The following is an 18,230-nucleotide window of genomic DNA, read 5'->3' on the forward strand; positions in this document are numbered from 1 at the left end:
TTACTTCATCAGTCACAAGAAATAAAAAATTTGAGGCAGTAATTTTCATATAAAGTCACATGCCCCATGTTACTTCACCAGTTTATCTACACAATGAATGTTGAAATCCAACACTAGGTTATGTTACTTGGCAGATTTTTATATTGACCAGGATTATTTTTTACACCTCTCCACTTTTGTACCTTTTTGTCCTTATCCCCTTTTAGCCTATTTTATGGCAGATTTTTCAATACATATAAATACATTATTTTCTCCTTTTAGAAGGAACGAACCAAGGAAAGAAAAGAAAAAGTCGTAAGAAGTAAAAAAAAAAAATAAGGAGGAAGGGAGAGAAAATGACCACAAAAAAGAGAAGAAGAGGAAGACACTATTGTTGGATTTTCTTCTACATAAGTGACATTGCAGCTATAGATTTTTTTCGTTTTAGGATTTTCTTCACATGGATATTTCTACACTTATCTCCATTTCATATTTCTTTTACTTATTTTGATAGTTTCTATTGTAAATATCATTATGAGTGAGTAGATTTGACAAGATTTCAGAGTTGAGTTGCAGTATTTTGAATTAATTTGTGGATTTAAATGGGTTTTGATTAATTCCCTGTGTACTTTACTGACTTGCCTAGTGTTGGATTTCATTGAGTATAGCTTTTAATCTTTGATTGAAGAACCGAGAGGTGAAAATCATTAATAGATAATCAAGATTTGGAACTTATTTACCTAGTGTTAGAGATAAACTAAAAATTAAGAGGGTCTATTAGTTGATTAAAAAGCTTAATGAGTTTTGGGTAAATCAAATATCATAAAAGAGTGGGATTTAGTTTTCTTAAAATACTCTTTGGTTTGCTTGAGAAAGAAATTAAAGGAGATTAGAATTACCCACCTTCAAAATATGGATTTTCTTAAAAATTGGATGAACCAAGCCATATACCATTTGATTTAAAGCATAAACCCCAACTCTAGAATCACTTTTATCATTAATTAGTCTTTGTTCTTACACACCCAATCTTACTTTAATTAAATTTTGCTTAGCTTGAGACTTTATTTACATTATCCATTGCTTATTTTCTTTATTTTCATTTAAATTCTGCATTTAGTTAATTTAGTTCTCCTATAATTCTTCAATAGTCTAAATAAAAAAAAAAATTATAGTTTAGTTCTTAAACACAATTTCTTATAGGAATGATAATCTATTCATCACTTTATTACTTGATATAGCTCGTGTACTTGTGAAAAATCCACATCAAGTTTTTTGCACTATTATCGAGAAATTGTTTGTTTAATATTAGATGAATTGGTTATTTGGTTAATTTAGACATGTTCTTTTTAATTTTCTTTTACTATTACTTTACTTTGTGTTTTTTTTTTGAATTTTTCTTTTATTTTTCTAATTTTGTTTCTATTTGTCTATCTTGTGAGGTACATTGAAAGTTTCATCTACAAGTGCTCACAAGTTTTGCTCAACAGCACTTGGAGCCCTTTTATGCTGCTTGGGGAATGTTTAATGAATAGGTAGAGAGATTTTCTAACAATAACCTTTCAAATTAGTCTCTAATTCTTTGTTCCTATGATGGTTTAGATGAAGCTAAAAGAAATTGGGTAGATAATGGAGCTTGGGCAACTGGTGATCATGTTCTTCAAAGAGGTCATGAGGATGTCATTCACTTATTGAATGACATGGCAAATTTTGATTACCATTGGCATTGTGACCCTTCATTGCAGGATTACAGCCACCAAGCCCCCCACACCTCTACTAATCCAATATTTTGTACTAACCATTTGAGCTACAAGAAGAGAAAGGAGTGGGACTTAAAGAGGTAGAAGCTAAATTTAATTTTTTTTTTTACTAACTATTAGATATTCAAGAAGACAAGGAATGATACCAAAAGAGATGGTAGCTAAATTGGATGATCTTTAGATGTTAATGAAGAAAAATGAGTTATCAATCAAGATAATGAATGGACTTCAAGAGGAAGAATTAAACAATCAATGTGGAGACAATGAGTTTAATTATGAAAAAAGCTTCATGGGAATTTGAATATGTAGAAGAAGCAAAACCTTAATTAGAAGAACAAAATTCCTTTAAAGATGAGTTGCCACTAGAGTTCCCACAAGAAAAGGAGTTACTAAGAAGAAGTGGAATATGAAGTTGAAGAAAATAACTCCTTTCTAGTTAGAGGGTCATTAGAATAGTGTTTACTTGAAGTCAAATCAAAAGAGAAATTGGTAGATGAGGAAATTGATAAAACCATCAATTTGAGCTCATTGATGGTGCTTACACATACCCCATTAGAAGACCCTTTCTCTAATGGAAACCTCCTGCACCATCTTATGTTCTTTACGAGCTAAAGCAATCTTCATCCCAATCTAATGATTCAAAACTAAGTGTCGCTAGAGTTAAATGCAAAGCTTTTGCAGATCTTGCCAATCTTGAGGGCATTCAAAGTCAAGACCCACATGTCATGTTATATGATAATTACTATGGGCATCAATCACTAGTTGATAGCATTTCTGAAGGGGTCAAGCTAATGACCAAAAATTAGCGCTTCTTGGGAGGTAACTCAAGTTTTTTTTAGTAGTCTTTTTATTTTGTTTTGAGTTTTACCACATTTTGCTCAAATTTTGACATTTGTCTATCTTTGTAGGTGATTTGCAAAAATTTAGGCAATTGTAAAAATTCTGAAAAAAGCGACAAGCTACTGCTATAGGGAAGTTTCTTTCCTCTTTAGTCTTACTGTGAATAGTAACTTCTTATTTTGTTAAAGTGTTGCTTGTGTTTTGTTGAAATGAGGAAATTTTATTTAGAAAGATTATTGAGTTCTTCATGTTTGGTGCTTAGTTTTTGCCAATTTCAGTGTTTTTAATTTGTTCATATGAGTTGATTTTAATTAATGCAGCTTTAATTTAGTATGTTGTTTTTATAGATGAACTACACTAATTAGTGTTCATAATGCGTTGAAATTTTTGCTGAAGAGGGACTATAGGTTTTTAAAGCACTATTATGAAAGCTCTAATTAAGTGTAGCTAGTAGGGATGATTGCCACAGTATGGTGTTTGTAATATGTTGCAAAAAGAAAGGGTAACTGCTATTTGAGAAAGTATTATGCACTTTTATCTCAATGTGAATAGTACTTTTCATGCTAAATTGCTATTATGTTAAAAGTACTTTGATGGAATGAGGAAGCTTGGTTGATATGTGTGTTTTGAAGTGTTAATTTAGATGAATTTTAATCTGAAGTGTCAAGATATTGATTCTTATTGTTTTGAGTGTCAAGTATGTGTTAAAGATTGAGTTTGCTGCATTTTTTTAATATGAACAGTACTTTCTTGACATTTATTGAATACACTAAAAGATGCTTTGATGGTATTAGTATTGGGGTTGAAAATGCATGATGATGAGCTTTATTTTTTGTGTTTTGAGGTGTGAAATATGGATGAGATGTATTTTGAAGTGTTTGGGAATTTATTCTTGTTGTTTTGAGTGTCATTTGTGTTAAAAAAGTGTCATTTTATATTTTTATATGCTATGAACAATAAAAATCTGCTGCTGAATTCATTTTATGGTTGCTTAATTGCTAAATGACTTGATTTAATATTTTGGGAATGAATTTTTGCAATTGGAATATGTTTAGAATGGAAATGACCTTTTTTGCATAATTATTTTCATGTGAACAATACTTTAAACATACCTTTCTGTAGAATTTTTAAGTTGAGTTTGAAAACAGAATTGCACATAATATGGTTCTATTTTGTTTCAGAATTTTGATAATATTTGTCCTTTCATTTGAATTGTTTCGGGTGTAATTTGATTTATATTTGATGGAAATTAATTGTGGTTGAGTTGGAATTGAAGCAATTTTGAATTTTTAGGTTTAGGAAAAAGTTTGATTTTAAATCTGTTGTGTCACTATGAATAGTACCAACATGTTGCATATTTGAGTTATTTTTGCTTACTTTGTTTTGTCAAAGTTCATTTTGAACAGTGATTTTCAGCTGAACTAACATGCCTCATGTCCCTTTAGCAATGCTACTTTTGAGAATCAACATGCCTCATGTTAGTACGAAATTTATAAAGGTTTTTAATTTTTTGAATTGTACAGCACATTTTGAGCAATGATTTTCAGGTGGTTTAACATGCTCCATGTCTCTTTCCAAGTTAGCTTCATTGTTTGTTCCTTATCACTTAACATGAGGCATATCCATTTATTGGAACATCAACATGCCCCGTGTGATCTTGTCAACACACATATTCACTTAAAATCTAAAATTTCCCCAATTCATTTTTCATTCTCCCACCTCACTCACTTATATTTATTTTGATATATTTGGGATACTTTTGAACATATTTTCTTTGAGTTATATTGTTCATATTAATTTGAGCTTAATTTTGCAAATACTTGAGCTTTTATTCCCACTTGTACATAAAACTTGAGCTAATTGGTTTTTCATTTTTGCCCATCTTTGTATTTATTTTAGACATTGAGGACGACGCCTCATTTGAGTTTGGGGTAAGGGCAAAATTTTTATAAAATTTTCAAACTTTTTTGTTTTGGCATTTTTATTAATTCATTATATTCAATTCATTCATTCATAGTAAACCTATACTTATACCGTACTTCTGCACATACACACTTGCATATAGTTATCTTATAGATTACATATAGTTTTTATTTCATTTTTTTTTATTTCATCTATGCATTCATTTAAAGTTCATGCATACCATAAAAATAAATCTTCTCCTTCTCCTTAGAAGAGTGAGGGTTACTTTGAAAAGAAATTGAGGTTGCCTTTAGATGGGTTTGAAGAATTGAAAGTTTTGGATAGGTTCAAGATTATGAAATTCTTACCTTTGTTTATATCTTCTTAACCAAGGGCTACCCAATCAATTGTATTGAGTTTGAGTGCTTCGATAAAACTCTAGGGTAAAAAGTAGCTAAACTAATCCTAGAATAAGACTTCTAGACCTTTTAAAACAAAATCCTAGCATGCACTTGAAAAAAGAAATAATATAAGTATTCTTGGGTTTTAAACTCATATTTTAGCCATAGCCAACTTTCACTTAAAATTTTCCTTTGAAAGCCATTTAAGCCTACATTTATCCCTTCAGCTACCTACCCTTCAACTAAACACTACCTATCCTTCATGAGAATGATTGTTTAAATGATGGATACAATATAAAAAAAAAAAAAGAGAAAAAAAAAAGAAATAATTGATGGAAGAAGTAGCTAAAGTAAAAAAATGCTACCCATTAAATGATATTATGAAAAGAAACTCATCAACCAAGTACATAAAGAAATGAGTTTGGGGGTGAATTAAAAAAGGGACAAGTGAAATTCAAAGTCAATTTTAGTTATGTAATCCCTCTTAGAGTCTCAAAGTTATATACTAGCTTTGGTGAATAGTTGTAAAGTTTTTCATCCTATTTGATTCAAAAAAAAAAAAAGAAAAAAAAAGAAAGAAAAAAAATATATATTTGTGTATCTTGATCTTTAATAATTTAATTATTCTCATGCTTTGTTTTCTGATAGTTGTCTAAAATGTCATATTTTTTATCATTACATAATTAGTTTTTTGAGTTTTTCCTTATTCAATTAGCTTGTTTATGCTTATTTTTATGTTATTAGGTGTTTACAAGAGCATGTGAGAGCTTATGAAGCAAAAAGAGGTGAATTGAGCACAAAGGAAGGAAAACACACATCAAGCTTTTTAAGGCAAAAGGAGCTGCGATTTTGATGAGAAGTTAGCCAATGAAAAAATAGGATTAGGGATGTTTTATTATGGTATTTGGAGGCTAATGGTAAAAAACGAACAGATTCGGACATCAACTCATGTTGAGCTTCTTTCGACATCCTTAATGGAGTTTGTATGCGATCCACTATTTAGAGTGTGAATATGACCTTATGGGCTTAGATGGACCTTAATTGACATATTTTGAGGTGATATATGAAAAATGAGAGTAATTGGGCCAGATTACATTAAGGGTCACATGTTGAGTTTGTTTGGGCTCTTCATGTTGAGTTATGTGGGACTAGGAGTTTGGGCCTTAATTAGTAGGTCTAATTATTTTATTTAAGGTCCAAAATAAATAAAATAAAGGTTTGTGGGCCTCCAAGTTTGTGCAAGTGGTAGATTTATACAAGAAGAGTCGTTTTTAACTTGTTTTCCTACTTTAACTAGGATTCTTGAGAGAGTTTTAAGTCTGAATGCAACTAGGACTTTCAAATCAGATTTGGAGTCTTAGTTAACCTACTTTTCTCTATAAAAAGGGTATAAAACATAGATTGGGAGCTAGCAATTCTCTTCTACCCATAGTGGCCAAATTTTCTCTTCGTGCATTCAAAGGTGTCGATTGCTTGATCTAGGTGTTGGTGTGATTTCTTCTTCTTCATTAGCCTATGGAGGACTTCTACATTCCTTTGGAGTGTGTAGCATCATCATCAACACCAGATCCAAGTTGTTCAACTTCCATTCAAAAAGGGTAGCATCTTTTTCTTTGTTATTTTGATTGTGTTTTCTTTTGTTACCATGAGTGAGTAGTTTCCTTGTTCAGTAGAGAGGATTATTGAAATCATGGAATAATTGTCATAAGACTATTTTGAGATATTAATTAAATTAATATTTTCTTCACTTGAATATCTGTGTTTCTCTTACGGTTCATGAAAAGATGACATGTTTAATTATTTAGGAGGCCTACTACTTAATTATTCATGTATGTCTAATGCTAGTATAGTTGATTAAGTCTGTAATTGCTTAATTAACTTTATATCAGTAGCAAAGGTGATATTATGTGAATTCATCATATTGCTTAGAGATTCATTGTCTAGGTTAAATAATTATTTTGTTTTTTGTATAATTTTTGTGCAATTGTTATCTAGAATTGGTGATGTTTCTCTCGTATGCTAAAGCTGCCATTGAGCTAAATCTTGCGCTTGACTAAGGTTGTTCTATTATTCGTTAAGGGTTAATTAGACGCTTGCTTTGATTAATCTAATAAGTAAGAAGAAATAGGAAAATTGACGCTTGTTTGGTTTCTACAGCCAATTTATTTAAGTGAATGAATTATTGCAGTAGTTTTAATGATTGATACTTAATTTCCATGGTGGATACATATCTTTCTACTGATCCCTTATCAAATTGTGTTAGTTTGATACTTTTAGCTTTTAGTTTAATTTTATTAGTTTTGTTTATTTAAAATTAATAAAATTCAAAACCCCTCATCTTCTTTATTGTTAGTGTGTGTGAATATTTGAGTTCACTTTGCTAATTGGACAATCATTCTCTGTGGGATCGACTTCTGCTTGCCCTAAATATAAGTAGTTTAAGTAGAGTATTTTTAATTGATGCATTTGATACACATCATTTCCCTTATATCCATTCTTTGTTAGCTAAATCATTACCTCTTAGCCCCATTACAACCTTTAAAAGACGTTTTGATATTTTACTTGTGTGTGCTACATTAGTGGAGATTGGAATAGCAAGTTTGTCTATGGGATTAGAAAATATTCATCCATTCTTCTAGTTCCATCATCATAGAAACACTTTAGTTTATGGATTGTTCTAGAGTTTATTTGGGCATGAATTCTCTTTGTAATTGATTGGTTTGGGTTTGATAAAATTGATAATTGACCCAAGGCTAAGCAGTGATAGCTTTGGTAAGGAATTGAATTCTTTGTACCTTGAAAGTGGTTATATGGTTTGTTAGTGGCTAGAGATAAGCTTGAGACCTTGGATACGTGATTTTCATGAATCTAAGGAAAGGTACACCAATTGCATATTTTGTTTTTAATTTACTTGAGGACAAGCAAAGATTTGAGTTTAGGGGAATTTGATACACATATTTTATATAGGCATTCTAGGGTTATTTTGCATCTATTTTGCCCTTTTATTTTAGAGTTTTATAGCAATTTAGTCTTTAATTTAGTTAGATTGTTAATTTTAGTATTTTATATTTCGATTTTTAGAATTTTTATATTTTAATAGGTTTTAAGGTGATTTGAAGATAAAAATGTGCATATAGAAATAATTTGTTGTTATTTAAAAGGTTAGAGTAATGAAGAAATTGAAGAAATTTCGCTTGAAAAAAGTTAGAAATCTTCCTGAGATCCTACACTGAGCAGTGTTACTTCTCAAATTTAGCAGGCAGAAAATTTAAGAGAAATGACAATTTTCAGACGAAGTAAGACGAGGCATGTTACTTCGTCAGTTGCAACAAATAGAAAATTTAAGGAAGGCAGCAATTTTCAGATAAAGTCACATGGTCCATGTTACTTCACCAGTTTTTTCACACAAGGCATGTTGAAATCCAACACTGGGTCATGTTGCTTGATAGATTTTTATGCTGACTAAAATTATTTTTTACACCTCACCACTTTTGTATCTTTTTGTCCTTATCCCCTTTTAGCCTATTTTTGGGCAAATTTTTGGAGACATATAAATATATCATTTTCTCCTTTTAGAAGGGAGGAACCAAAGAAAGAAAAGAACAAGCCGTGAGAAGAAAAAAAAATAAGGAGAAAGGGAGAGAGAAAGACCACAAAAAAGAGAAGAAAAGGAAGACGTTATTGCTAAATTTTCTCCTGCATAAGTGACATTGCTGCTATAGATTTTTTGGGTTTTGGGACTTTGTTCACATGGATTTTTCTAGTATTATCTCCATTTTATATTTCTTTTTACTTATTTTGATAGTTTCCATTGTAAATTTCATTATGAGTGAGTAGATTTTCTAAGATTTTAGAGTTGGGTTGTAATGTTTTGAATTAATTTATAGATTTAGATGGGTTTTATTCAGATTTATGATATTTATGAGTTTTGATTCATTTCTTATGTACTTTATTGACTTGTATAGTATTGAATCCCATTGGATATATCTTTTAATCTTTGATTGAAGGAATGAGAGGTAAAAATCATTGATAGATAATCAAGGTTTTGAACTTATTTATCTAGCGTTAGAGATAAACTAGGGATATATTAAAATTACCCACCTTTAAACCATGGATTTTCTTAAAAATTGAATTAACCAAGCCATATTCCATTTGATTTAAAGTATAAACTCCAACTCTGAAATTACTTTTATCATTAATTAATCTTTTTTCTTACATAGCTATTATTAATTAGTTAAATTTTACCTAGTTTAAGACTTTATTTACATTACTCATTGTTTATTTTCTTCATTTTCCATTTAAATTGCTATATTTAGCTAATTTAGTTCTCCTATAATTCTTCGTTAGTCTAAATAATCAAAACAACCTTAGCTTAGTACTTAAACACAATTTCTTATGGAAACAATACTCTATTAATCACTTTATCATTTGATACAGCCGTACACTTGTAGAAAATCCATAACATACAAGTGAAATTGATGATGAAACAGCACACAGGGTCAGTGCATGCTTAATGAAAATTTTCATACTTGTACCCAAATTGAGCAACTTAAAATATTGGTATTTCTTCTCAGGCCTCTAACTTGCACCCTCTCAGGCTCATCGTTCTGTATATAAAAGACAACTCCATATTCTCCATTAGGATCAAACAGAGCATGCGCCACCACAAATTTATTCCACGTCTGTGGATGAAGATATGGTTTAAGATACTTACCAACTTCACGAAATGCTAGGACAAAATCTCGCCGATTACCATTGCCGTCGAATCCTGGAAATTCTCTTTCATATCCTTGCTCAATCGGAAATTGCTCTAAGATTCTGGTTGGGACAATTAACTGATACATTTTATCAGTTAAAAGAAGTTGCTTGCTTAAGATTATTGTTGCATTTGGAATGTGGTGGATTCTTCTCGTAGTATGCCCTTTGGGTTGCGCTTTACTAGATATGGATGAAAGGTTAATTACTCCACTAATTCCTTGTACTTGATTTTGCCCATATTTTCTGCAATTATCATCATCATATAATACTCCTTCCACATTAGATGCATCAGATAAGATTTTTGAACCTCCTGAGTACTTGTGTCTGCTTGGAGTTCTCCATCTTGACTACTTATGTCTCTCAATAATAATAATAGTGGAACATATGAAGATGAATTGTTATTCTGCAGCAAAATAAAATCATTATGTGCATATCAACTTAGTTATATATATATACACCAAGGACGCACTGAGGTCGAAAGGGGGATGAGCTAACAGGGAAGAAACAAAATCTAAATCTTCAACAATATATAAATAATTAAAGAAATAAACAAAATGCACAAGAAAGGGAAATCTTCAAAAATAAAAATTAAATTTGTAAATTAAAGATTAAAATATATATATATATATATATATATATATATATATATATTCTATAGGCGACAGAGCCAGTCCGTTAAGAATATATATACTTATCAAAAATAAAAATTAAACTTTAAATTTAAATATGAATATACATGTATATATTCAATAGGCGGTAGAGCAAGTCCGTTATGAACATATATATATATATATATATATATATATATATATATATATATATATATATATATATATATATATTTATGCAAAATAGGTGGTTGAACGGACCATATGCATGCTTAAAGAAATAAAGATTTATAGTTTTGTAAAGAAAAGAATTGAATAAAAACTTACTTCAAAACTTTATAAAATTTGTAAGTTTTGTACAAAGGTTTTGGAAATGTAATTCCAGGTAGGACTTATAAAGGTTGCTAAGCACATGAGCTTCCTAAGATCTACTACAAGAAAGTACAGGGTTTGTAGGCTTGTAGGTGAGGTAGAAGTAGGGCAGGATGGGAAGTGAATTGACCTTCTTGCTTATTTCTTCACCTCGGGGTGAAACTCCTTCAGGACCTTCTTCGGATTCTCTCGGCTTAAGAAGCTTGAAAACGGAGAAGCTTGTATTGAAGAGGTGTTTAAGAAGCTTGGTTTTGCCTTGGATAGGTGCCTCCTTATATAGAAGTGACCAGGAGCAGTTTTGTATTTTTTGGAATCTTGAACAGTATCTGCCACTTACTTTTTCACGTGTGAATAGTACTTGAACAGTGTCTGAACAGTTCTTCCTGTCGGGTGAACAGTGCTCAAATAGTGCTTGAACAGTTTTTCCTGTTGTGTTCACATGTGAACGGTAAAAAGTGACAGGTGAACAATATCCTGTCAGATTTTTTGTAAGAAAGAAAAGTAAAAGTGTAAAATTACAAGAGTAAAAATAAAAGCAGAATGAAAAAGTAAAATGGATAATTTTGCCGCCATAAATTTCTTTTGCTGGTCTTTTTTTTTTTATAAAAGATTTGGTGCCTGTGAGAAGGTACCACAATCTTCTTCATCATTATCCCCCAAATCGATTATGGGTTCTGAATCAGAATCAGCTATAGAGGCTCTGTTTTGCAATAAAGGTTGCATTATTGCAAAATATTCTTCATCATTTTTATCTCTCGCCAATCTAGCCATAGCATGTGATCATTGGGACAAAAATAACTGGTTTTGTACTGTATTTTGTGGCAAGAGGTTTTTTCCCTTAAGCCAGTCTTTTATTCCTTGATTTGTAATTGCTTCAGGGACATTGAATGAGTCCCACCATTTGGCCTTGAATTTTTTGCTAATAGAGTTCAATCCATCTTGGGGTCGAAATTCGAAAAACTAGATGAGAAATCAAGGTAAAAAGAATTTTGAAGAAAACAAGAGAAGAGGCGGAAACCTTTTCTCTTTGGGTGAGGGTTTGTAATGAGTTTTGAAAAGGTTTAAACTCTCTAATATTTCTGGTGTAAGAATTTCTGGTAGTGCACCAAAATACTTCCACTACTGAGTAAACCATGAAGGGGTTTTGAAATGATTAAATGTTTTTTGGAAATAGAACAGCCATGAATGACTGTTCTTGTGATTTTGTATGAGAAATGTATTGTACCATGCCTGTTGGTAATCCTAGTAATTGAAATGTTGACAATGGTCAATCCTGTTTTTGAAATGATAATGAGAAGATTTTTGGTTTTGTAAGTTCTTGCCCCCAATAAGAAGAATTAAGGACGTTTTGGATGTGGCAAGTTGAATAAGCCGGATCAGCATGGTTTTCTTTTAAGTAAAAATGTTTCAATTTTGCTGAGCCAGTGAATTCAAGGATTGCCTGGTAGTAGGATTGGGTCTTGGTAAGATCCCATGGTTTGTAATGCCATCCTTTTAGGAAAGCTTTTGAAATTGCTATAGAGGCATCTTGGTATAAAAATTCATCCTCTATAATCAAAACATTTTGAAAATGTGTTTTTGTAATCCATTGTGAAGACTTCTTTTTTAATTTTATCTGGGACAAAATTATTTGAGAAGAATTCTATTGGGAAAGATTGTTTTGAAATTCGATTTGTAAAATCTTATTTGCTTGAGAAATATTTTAAGAAAGGGTTTTTTGGGAGGAAGATTCTCCTTTCTTAAGGGTTTGGGAAATGGGTTTTGTAGATTTACCTTTATGGGTAATGTTTTGTAAGGCCTGAAGAACTTCAGGAGATTTGGATAGTGATTCTATCCATTTCTGAATCTAGCTGTTAGTTTCTGGAGCATGAGACTCAATATATTTTGTATGATCTTCTTCTTATTCTGCTTCGGCTATGTCTGTCCAAGTTTGTATAGGCTTTGCAGATGAGATGACTGGTTTTGTAGGTTTTGGTTTTGTAGAGACTGAGGCTTCAGCCTTAGTATTTTTCATTCTGGGCATTGGCCTGTTTTGAAGAAATTCTCTAGTTAGAAAGTTTGGGATGGAATTCGTATCTCCTTTTATAAATTCAATTTCAAAATAAAAAATACTTAAAATTGCTTGCCATCATGCAAAAATCTATTTTGATGCAAGATTTTAAACATCTTTTTGCAAAACTTCTTTGACTGATTTGCAATCAATTCTAAGAAAAAAATTTTGATTTAATAAATCACTTTGAAATTTTTGTATGCACATGACAATTGCAAGAATCTCTTTTTTGATGGTAGAGTATTTCTTTTGACAATCATTTCAATGTGCAGAATGAAATTGGACTATTTATTCTTTTCCATTTTGAATCTGTTTTAAAATTTCACCATAACCTAACTCTGAGGCATCTGTTTCAACTACCTTAGGGGCTAATGGATCTGCTAAATGCAGACAAAGAATGGTTTAGACCTGTTGTTTAATGTGACGGATCACTTCAGTGTGATGATCTGTCCATGGAACAGGGTTTTTCTTTAACCTATCATGCAAGGGTTTTGCTAGACGGTTAATATTTAGATAAAAATTTAAGACATAATTCAAGCTACCTAAGAATCTCTGTAGCTGGGTTTTATCCAAGATTTTTTAGGAAATTTGTTTGAAAATTCTATACTTCTCTATATTGGAGTAATGGTTCCTTGGGATATATAATGGCCTAGAAACCTAACCCTGGTTTGGTAGAGAGAAATCTTTGATTTTGAAATGGCAAGGCCATTTCGTTTTGTAACAGAGAAGAATGTTCTTAAGTGCTTGAAGTGTTGTTCAATTGACTCTGAGAACACAAGAACATCATCTATATAGACAATGCAAAATTTTGAATATGGATTAAAGATATCATTCATAATTCTCTGGAATTCTGATGGGGCATTTTTTAGGCTAAAAGGCATGACTTTCCACTTATACTATCCAAAGGGAACTGTGAATGTGGTTTTGTATCTATCTTTTGGATCAATTTGTATTTGCCGAAATCCTGATTTCATATCAAATTTGGAAAATACAAATAAAGAATGAAGCTTTTGTAAAAGATCTTTTTTGTTTGTAATTGGATACCTGATCCATTTCAAAGCTTTATTCAAAGGTTTGTAATTAATTACTAATCTAGGAGTGCCTCTTTCTATTTTTAAATTTTTGTTTACATAAAAAGCTGCACAACTGCAAGGAGATCTAGATTCTGTAATTAATCCTTTTTTCTTTAAATCCAAAATTTCTGAACGACAGTGTTGTTCTAGTTCAGCATTCATCTGGATTGGTCTAGCTTTTGTAGGTATCTATTTTTCATCGAAACCATTTTCATATGGTAAATCTACCATATATTGTTTTCGATTCCAAAAGGCATTTGATAAATTAGAACAAATTTCTCTTTCAATTTGGGTTTTGAAACCCAAAATTTTCCTTTTCACCAAATTGTTTTGTAATTGCTTTTCAATTCTTGTTAAAGAAACATCTTGTTGTAAATACAACAAGTGTTACTTTTTTCCTTCTATTAAAACATTAATCTCATTATTATAAATGGAACAAGCTTTTATAAGATTGAGATTTCTTGTTTTTGGTTTTGTAATGAAAGGGAAAACAAGAGTTTGTTTTGTAGTTTTGAAGGAGATATTATCATCGTTAACCTTGTAGGGAGTTATCAAGTTAATGAAAGGAGTCCCTAAGATTACACTATGATGAATATCTTGAACAATTACGAATGAGATTTTGAAAAGAAAATCACCATTAGCTATGGAGGCTTATGTCTTATAGCTAATAGCCATTTTTTAATTTTTTGCTCCTGAAACTTTTTTTGCGTTTTTTCCATAAAATTTATTTGGAATAATTCCTTCTTTAATATAGTTCAAATATGCTCCTATATCAAATAAGGCAATTGTATTGATTTTGAAATAAAAAACAATGGTAATTTGTATTAAATATTTTCTGGAGGTGATCTGGTTGAGGGTGAAAAGAAAATCTTCTGGAGGTTTTTGAGTTTCCAAACTATTTTCTTTATTTTTCTCAGATTCTTCCTGGGGTTTTGAAAACAAAAGCTGGATTGCTTTTGAGTCCTGTGCCTTTTTCTCTTTAAGCTATTTAAGCACATTCTTAGTGATTTTTATTTCTTTTTGGAGGCATTGGACTGGAGGGTTTTGTAATTTTTTCTGATTTTCAGGATTTTCTTTATGCTTTAAAACATCTAAGACTAATTCTTGATTTTTTAAAAGCATGTTGATATTTTTTGCATTTTCTTCATATTTAATTATAGAATCTGAATTGGATGAATTATTAACTAATCCATCTTTTCGTAAAGGCATGTTTTCTTCGGACTCCTAGTTGGAGTTTGAAGAGGAAGTTGAAGAATTAGTACTCAAATTTTGAATGACTAGTTCTTCTTTTTGTAATGATTTATGATTGTTAGTGGATTCAAAGATTTTGAATTCACTTTCTGTTTGTAATTTTGGGATTGATTTTGGAAGAGGTTTCTTTTGTAATCCAAAGGTTTCTTGAGGGCTCTGTTCCTTTAAAACCTGTTGTTTTGAATTCTTTTTGTGAGGAGTTTTGTTTTTAACAGTAACAGGATTAACAGACAATTTCTCTTCTGCTTTTTTTAGAAGATCTTTTAGAGCCGCAATGAACTCTGATTGACTATCTTCTGACTCGTGTTGTTTAGGCTTTGAAATCTGAGAGGGTTTTGAAACTGGGATTGTTGATTTTGTAGATTTTTTGGACTTTTTGGAAATTTTTGAAAATGGATATGGAATGTCATGATAATCAGCATACATTTCAAACCATTCAAAGAAAAGAATATGAACTTTATATTCATATCAAAAATCATAATATTCTTTTTGAATTTCTTTCCTTCGATTATTGAAATGGTTGAAAAATCACATTTGCTTTTTATGATTTTTAGGAGAATAAAAATCATCATGCAAATATTGTTTGTCCACTTCAAATTCTTTTTTAAGCACATTAAGTTCATGGTTTACATTTTCTGTAATGGCTGAAAAGGTAGGAGAAGTAGGTTCTGACTCTGTTTGGGTTTCAACCTGAACAGACTCATTTTGTAAATTTGTATAAACCGGATGTGGAACATTTGTAGAGTAATCTACATTTTATAAAGTGGATCTAGGTATTTCTGAAGTAGAAAACCTAGAAGAGCTAGGTAAGTATGAGATAGAATACATAGGCTGAATTTTTTATATTCCAATTGGTTTTGTAACGGGCAAACTAATGATAGAAGGTATACAAGACACTCTTCCTATGTCTACAGTACTGGATATTGAAGAATCATCTGAAAACTTAAGGCTTCTATTAAAGCTAAGGCTGACTCTTCCATCGTCATACTGAGTTATTTGCCTCAGTTGAACGTTTGGCTCAATTATTTTTGAAGATTCTGGTTCTACTGCACCTTCTAAGACCCATTCTTCTGGCAGGGTTATGTCCTTCCATTGGGTAGACCTAGGGATTACAGTGTTGGATTTTGTAAGATCAGTTGTAAAAGCAAAGTTTCTCTTCTTTTACTCTGAAACTTATGTTTTGTAGCAAAAGCAGAAATCATAGCTTTGTAATGGATTTTGTAAATCAGTGCGAGAGGAATAGATCCTTCAAGCATTTTGTAATTGTGAGTTTTGATTTGTAAAACAAGGGATTTTGTAATATTAACGTCGTTTAACGAAACAATAAAATTTGGATAGCAATAAAAAGATATTGGTCTACTGCACAAACTAGACTCGACTGAACTAAACAAGGAGTCCTAAAAGTTTATGAACCTAGTATCTCTAAGAACTGCTAGGATTGAGGTGTTCAATCCTTCTTTTGTAAGCGGTTTAATTCCAACTTGGACTAAACCTATATGGATATATTTGTATTATTTTTCACGGTATTTTTGTAAGGATTTTTGAGACAGAACATAAATCATCTCAAAGGGTTTTGTAATATGAAGATCTCTCTCTTCAGTTTTGATTGTGAAATCATTTTTGAAAAAATTGAGTTTTATAGTCTGATAGATCTGATCCTTTTGTACTTTTGAAATTTTCCAATTATCTATACATTATTCAAAATTTTCGCTTATTAGTTGTTCACTATTAATTATCTTTCTCGACTCAGAGGATGAAGTAGAAGAGTTTGAAGAAGAAACTGTCCTACAGAAAATTAGATTCATACTTAAAGAATTTTTATAGGTTGATCTTTTGAGTTAAGTGAGGTAATCGCCAAAGGAATCACTGCCCTAAACACGCCCTTCTCGGCTACAAAGACGGGACTTACAACTCAGGCCTGTTTACACCTTTAAAGAAGCTGTCTTATCACCTTAAGATCATCTTACCAACCTCTCTCAAATGTTTAAATGTAAATCCGAACCTTAAATAGAACCTTTTCCCCCCAGGCTCTGATACCAAGGACGCATAAGGATCGAAAGGGGGATGAGCTAACAAGGAAGAAACAAAATCTAAATCTTGAACAATATATAAATAATTAAAGAAATAAACAAAATGCACAAGAAAGGGAAATCTTCAGAAATGAAAATTAAATTTGTAAATTGAAGATTAAAAACAATATATATTCTATAGGCAGCAAAGCCAGCCCGTTAAGAATATATATACTTATCAAAAATAAAAATTAAACTTGAAATTTAAATATGAATATACATGTATATATTCAATAGGCGGCAAAGCCAGTCCGTTATGAACATATATACATATATTTATGCAAGATAGGCGGTTGAACCGACCATATGCATGCTTAAAGAAATAAAGATTTATAGTTTTGTAAAGAAAAGAATTAAAGAAAAACTTACTTCAAAACTTTATAAAATTTGTAAGTTTTGTACAAAGGTTTGGAGATGTAATTCCGGGCAGGACTTACAAAGGTTACTCAACACATGAGCTTCCTAAGATCTACTAAAAGGAAGTACAGGGTTTGTAGGTTTGTAGGTGAGGTAGAGGTAAGGCAGGATGGTAAATGAATCGACCTTTTTGCTACTTTCTTAACCTCGGGGTGAAACTCCTTCAGGTCCTTCTTCGGATTCTCTCGGCTTAAGAAGCTTGAAAAGGGAAAAGCTTGTATTTAAAAAGTTTTTAAGAAGCTTGGTTTTACCTTGGATAGGTGCCTCCTTATATAGAAGTGATCAGGGGCAATTTTGTAATTTTTTGGAATTTTGAACAGTATCTACCACTTACTTTTTCACGTGTGAACAGTACTTGCACAGTGTCTGAACAGTTTTTCCTGTCGGGTGAACAGTGCTCAAACAGTGCTTGAACAATTTTTCCTATTGTCTTCACATGTGAACAGTAAAAGTGACAGGTGAACAGTATCCTGTTAGATTTTTTGTCAGAAAGAAAAGTAAAAGTGTAAAATTACAAGAGTAAAAATAAAAGCAGAATGAAAAAGTAAAATGGATAATTTTACCGCTATAAATTTCTTTTGCTGGTCTTTTTTTTTTTTAAGAGATTTGGTGCCTGTGAGGAGGTACCACAACCTTCTTCATCATCATCCCCCAAATCGATTATGGGTTCTGAATCAGAATCAGCTGTAGAGGAATTTGCTCTGTTTTGCAATAACTATTGCATTATTGCAAAATATTCTTCATCATTTTTAG

The 18,230-nt window shown here is 31.2% G+C and overlaps 1 protein-coding gene across 1 annotated transcript in view; it reads right to left on the reverse strand.

The window, feature by feature from the left end:
- Window positions 1-9,268: 9,268 nt before the first annotated feature.
- Window positions 9,269-18,230, reverse strand: part of LOC110654854 (LOB domain-containing protein 11) — a 51,936-nt gene continuing 42,974 nt past the window's right edge. Inside the window, exon 2 of the mRNA XM_058133450.1 lies at window positions 9,269-10,040. Coding sequence (XP_057989433.1) covers window positions 9,840-10,040 — 201 coding nt within the window. The 3' untranslated portion in view covers window positions 9,269-9,839. The remainder of the gene's footprint in view (window positions 10,041-18,230) is intronic.

Source organism: Hevea brasiliensis, chromosome 14 (assembly GCF_030052815.1).
Source record: "Hevea brasiliensis isolate MT/VB/25A 57/8 chromosome 14, ASM3005281v1, whole genome shotgun sequence".
In the NCBI taxonomy this organism is placed as follows: Eukaryota; Viridiplantae; Streptophyta; class Magnoliopsida; order Malpighiales; family Euphorbiaceae; genus Hevea; species Hevea brasiliensis.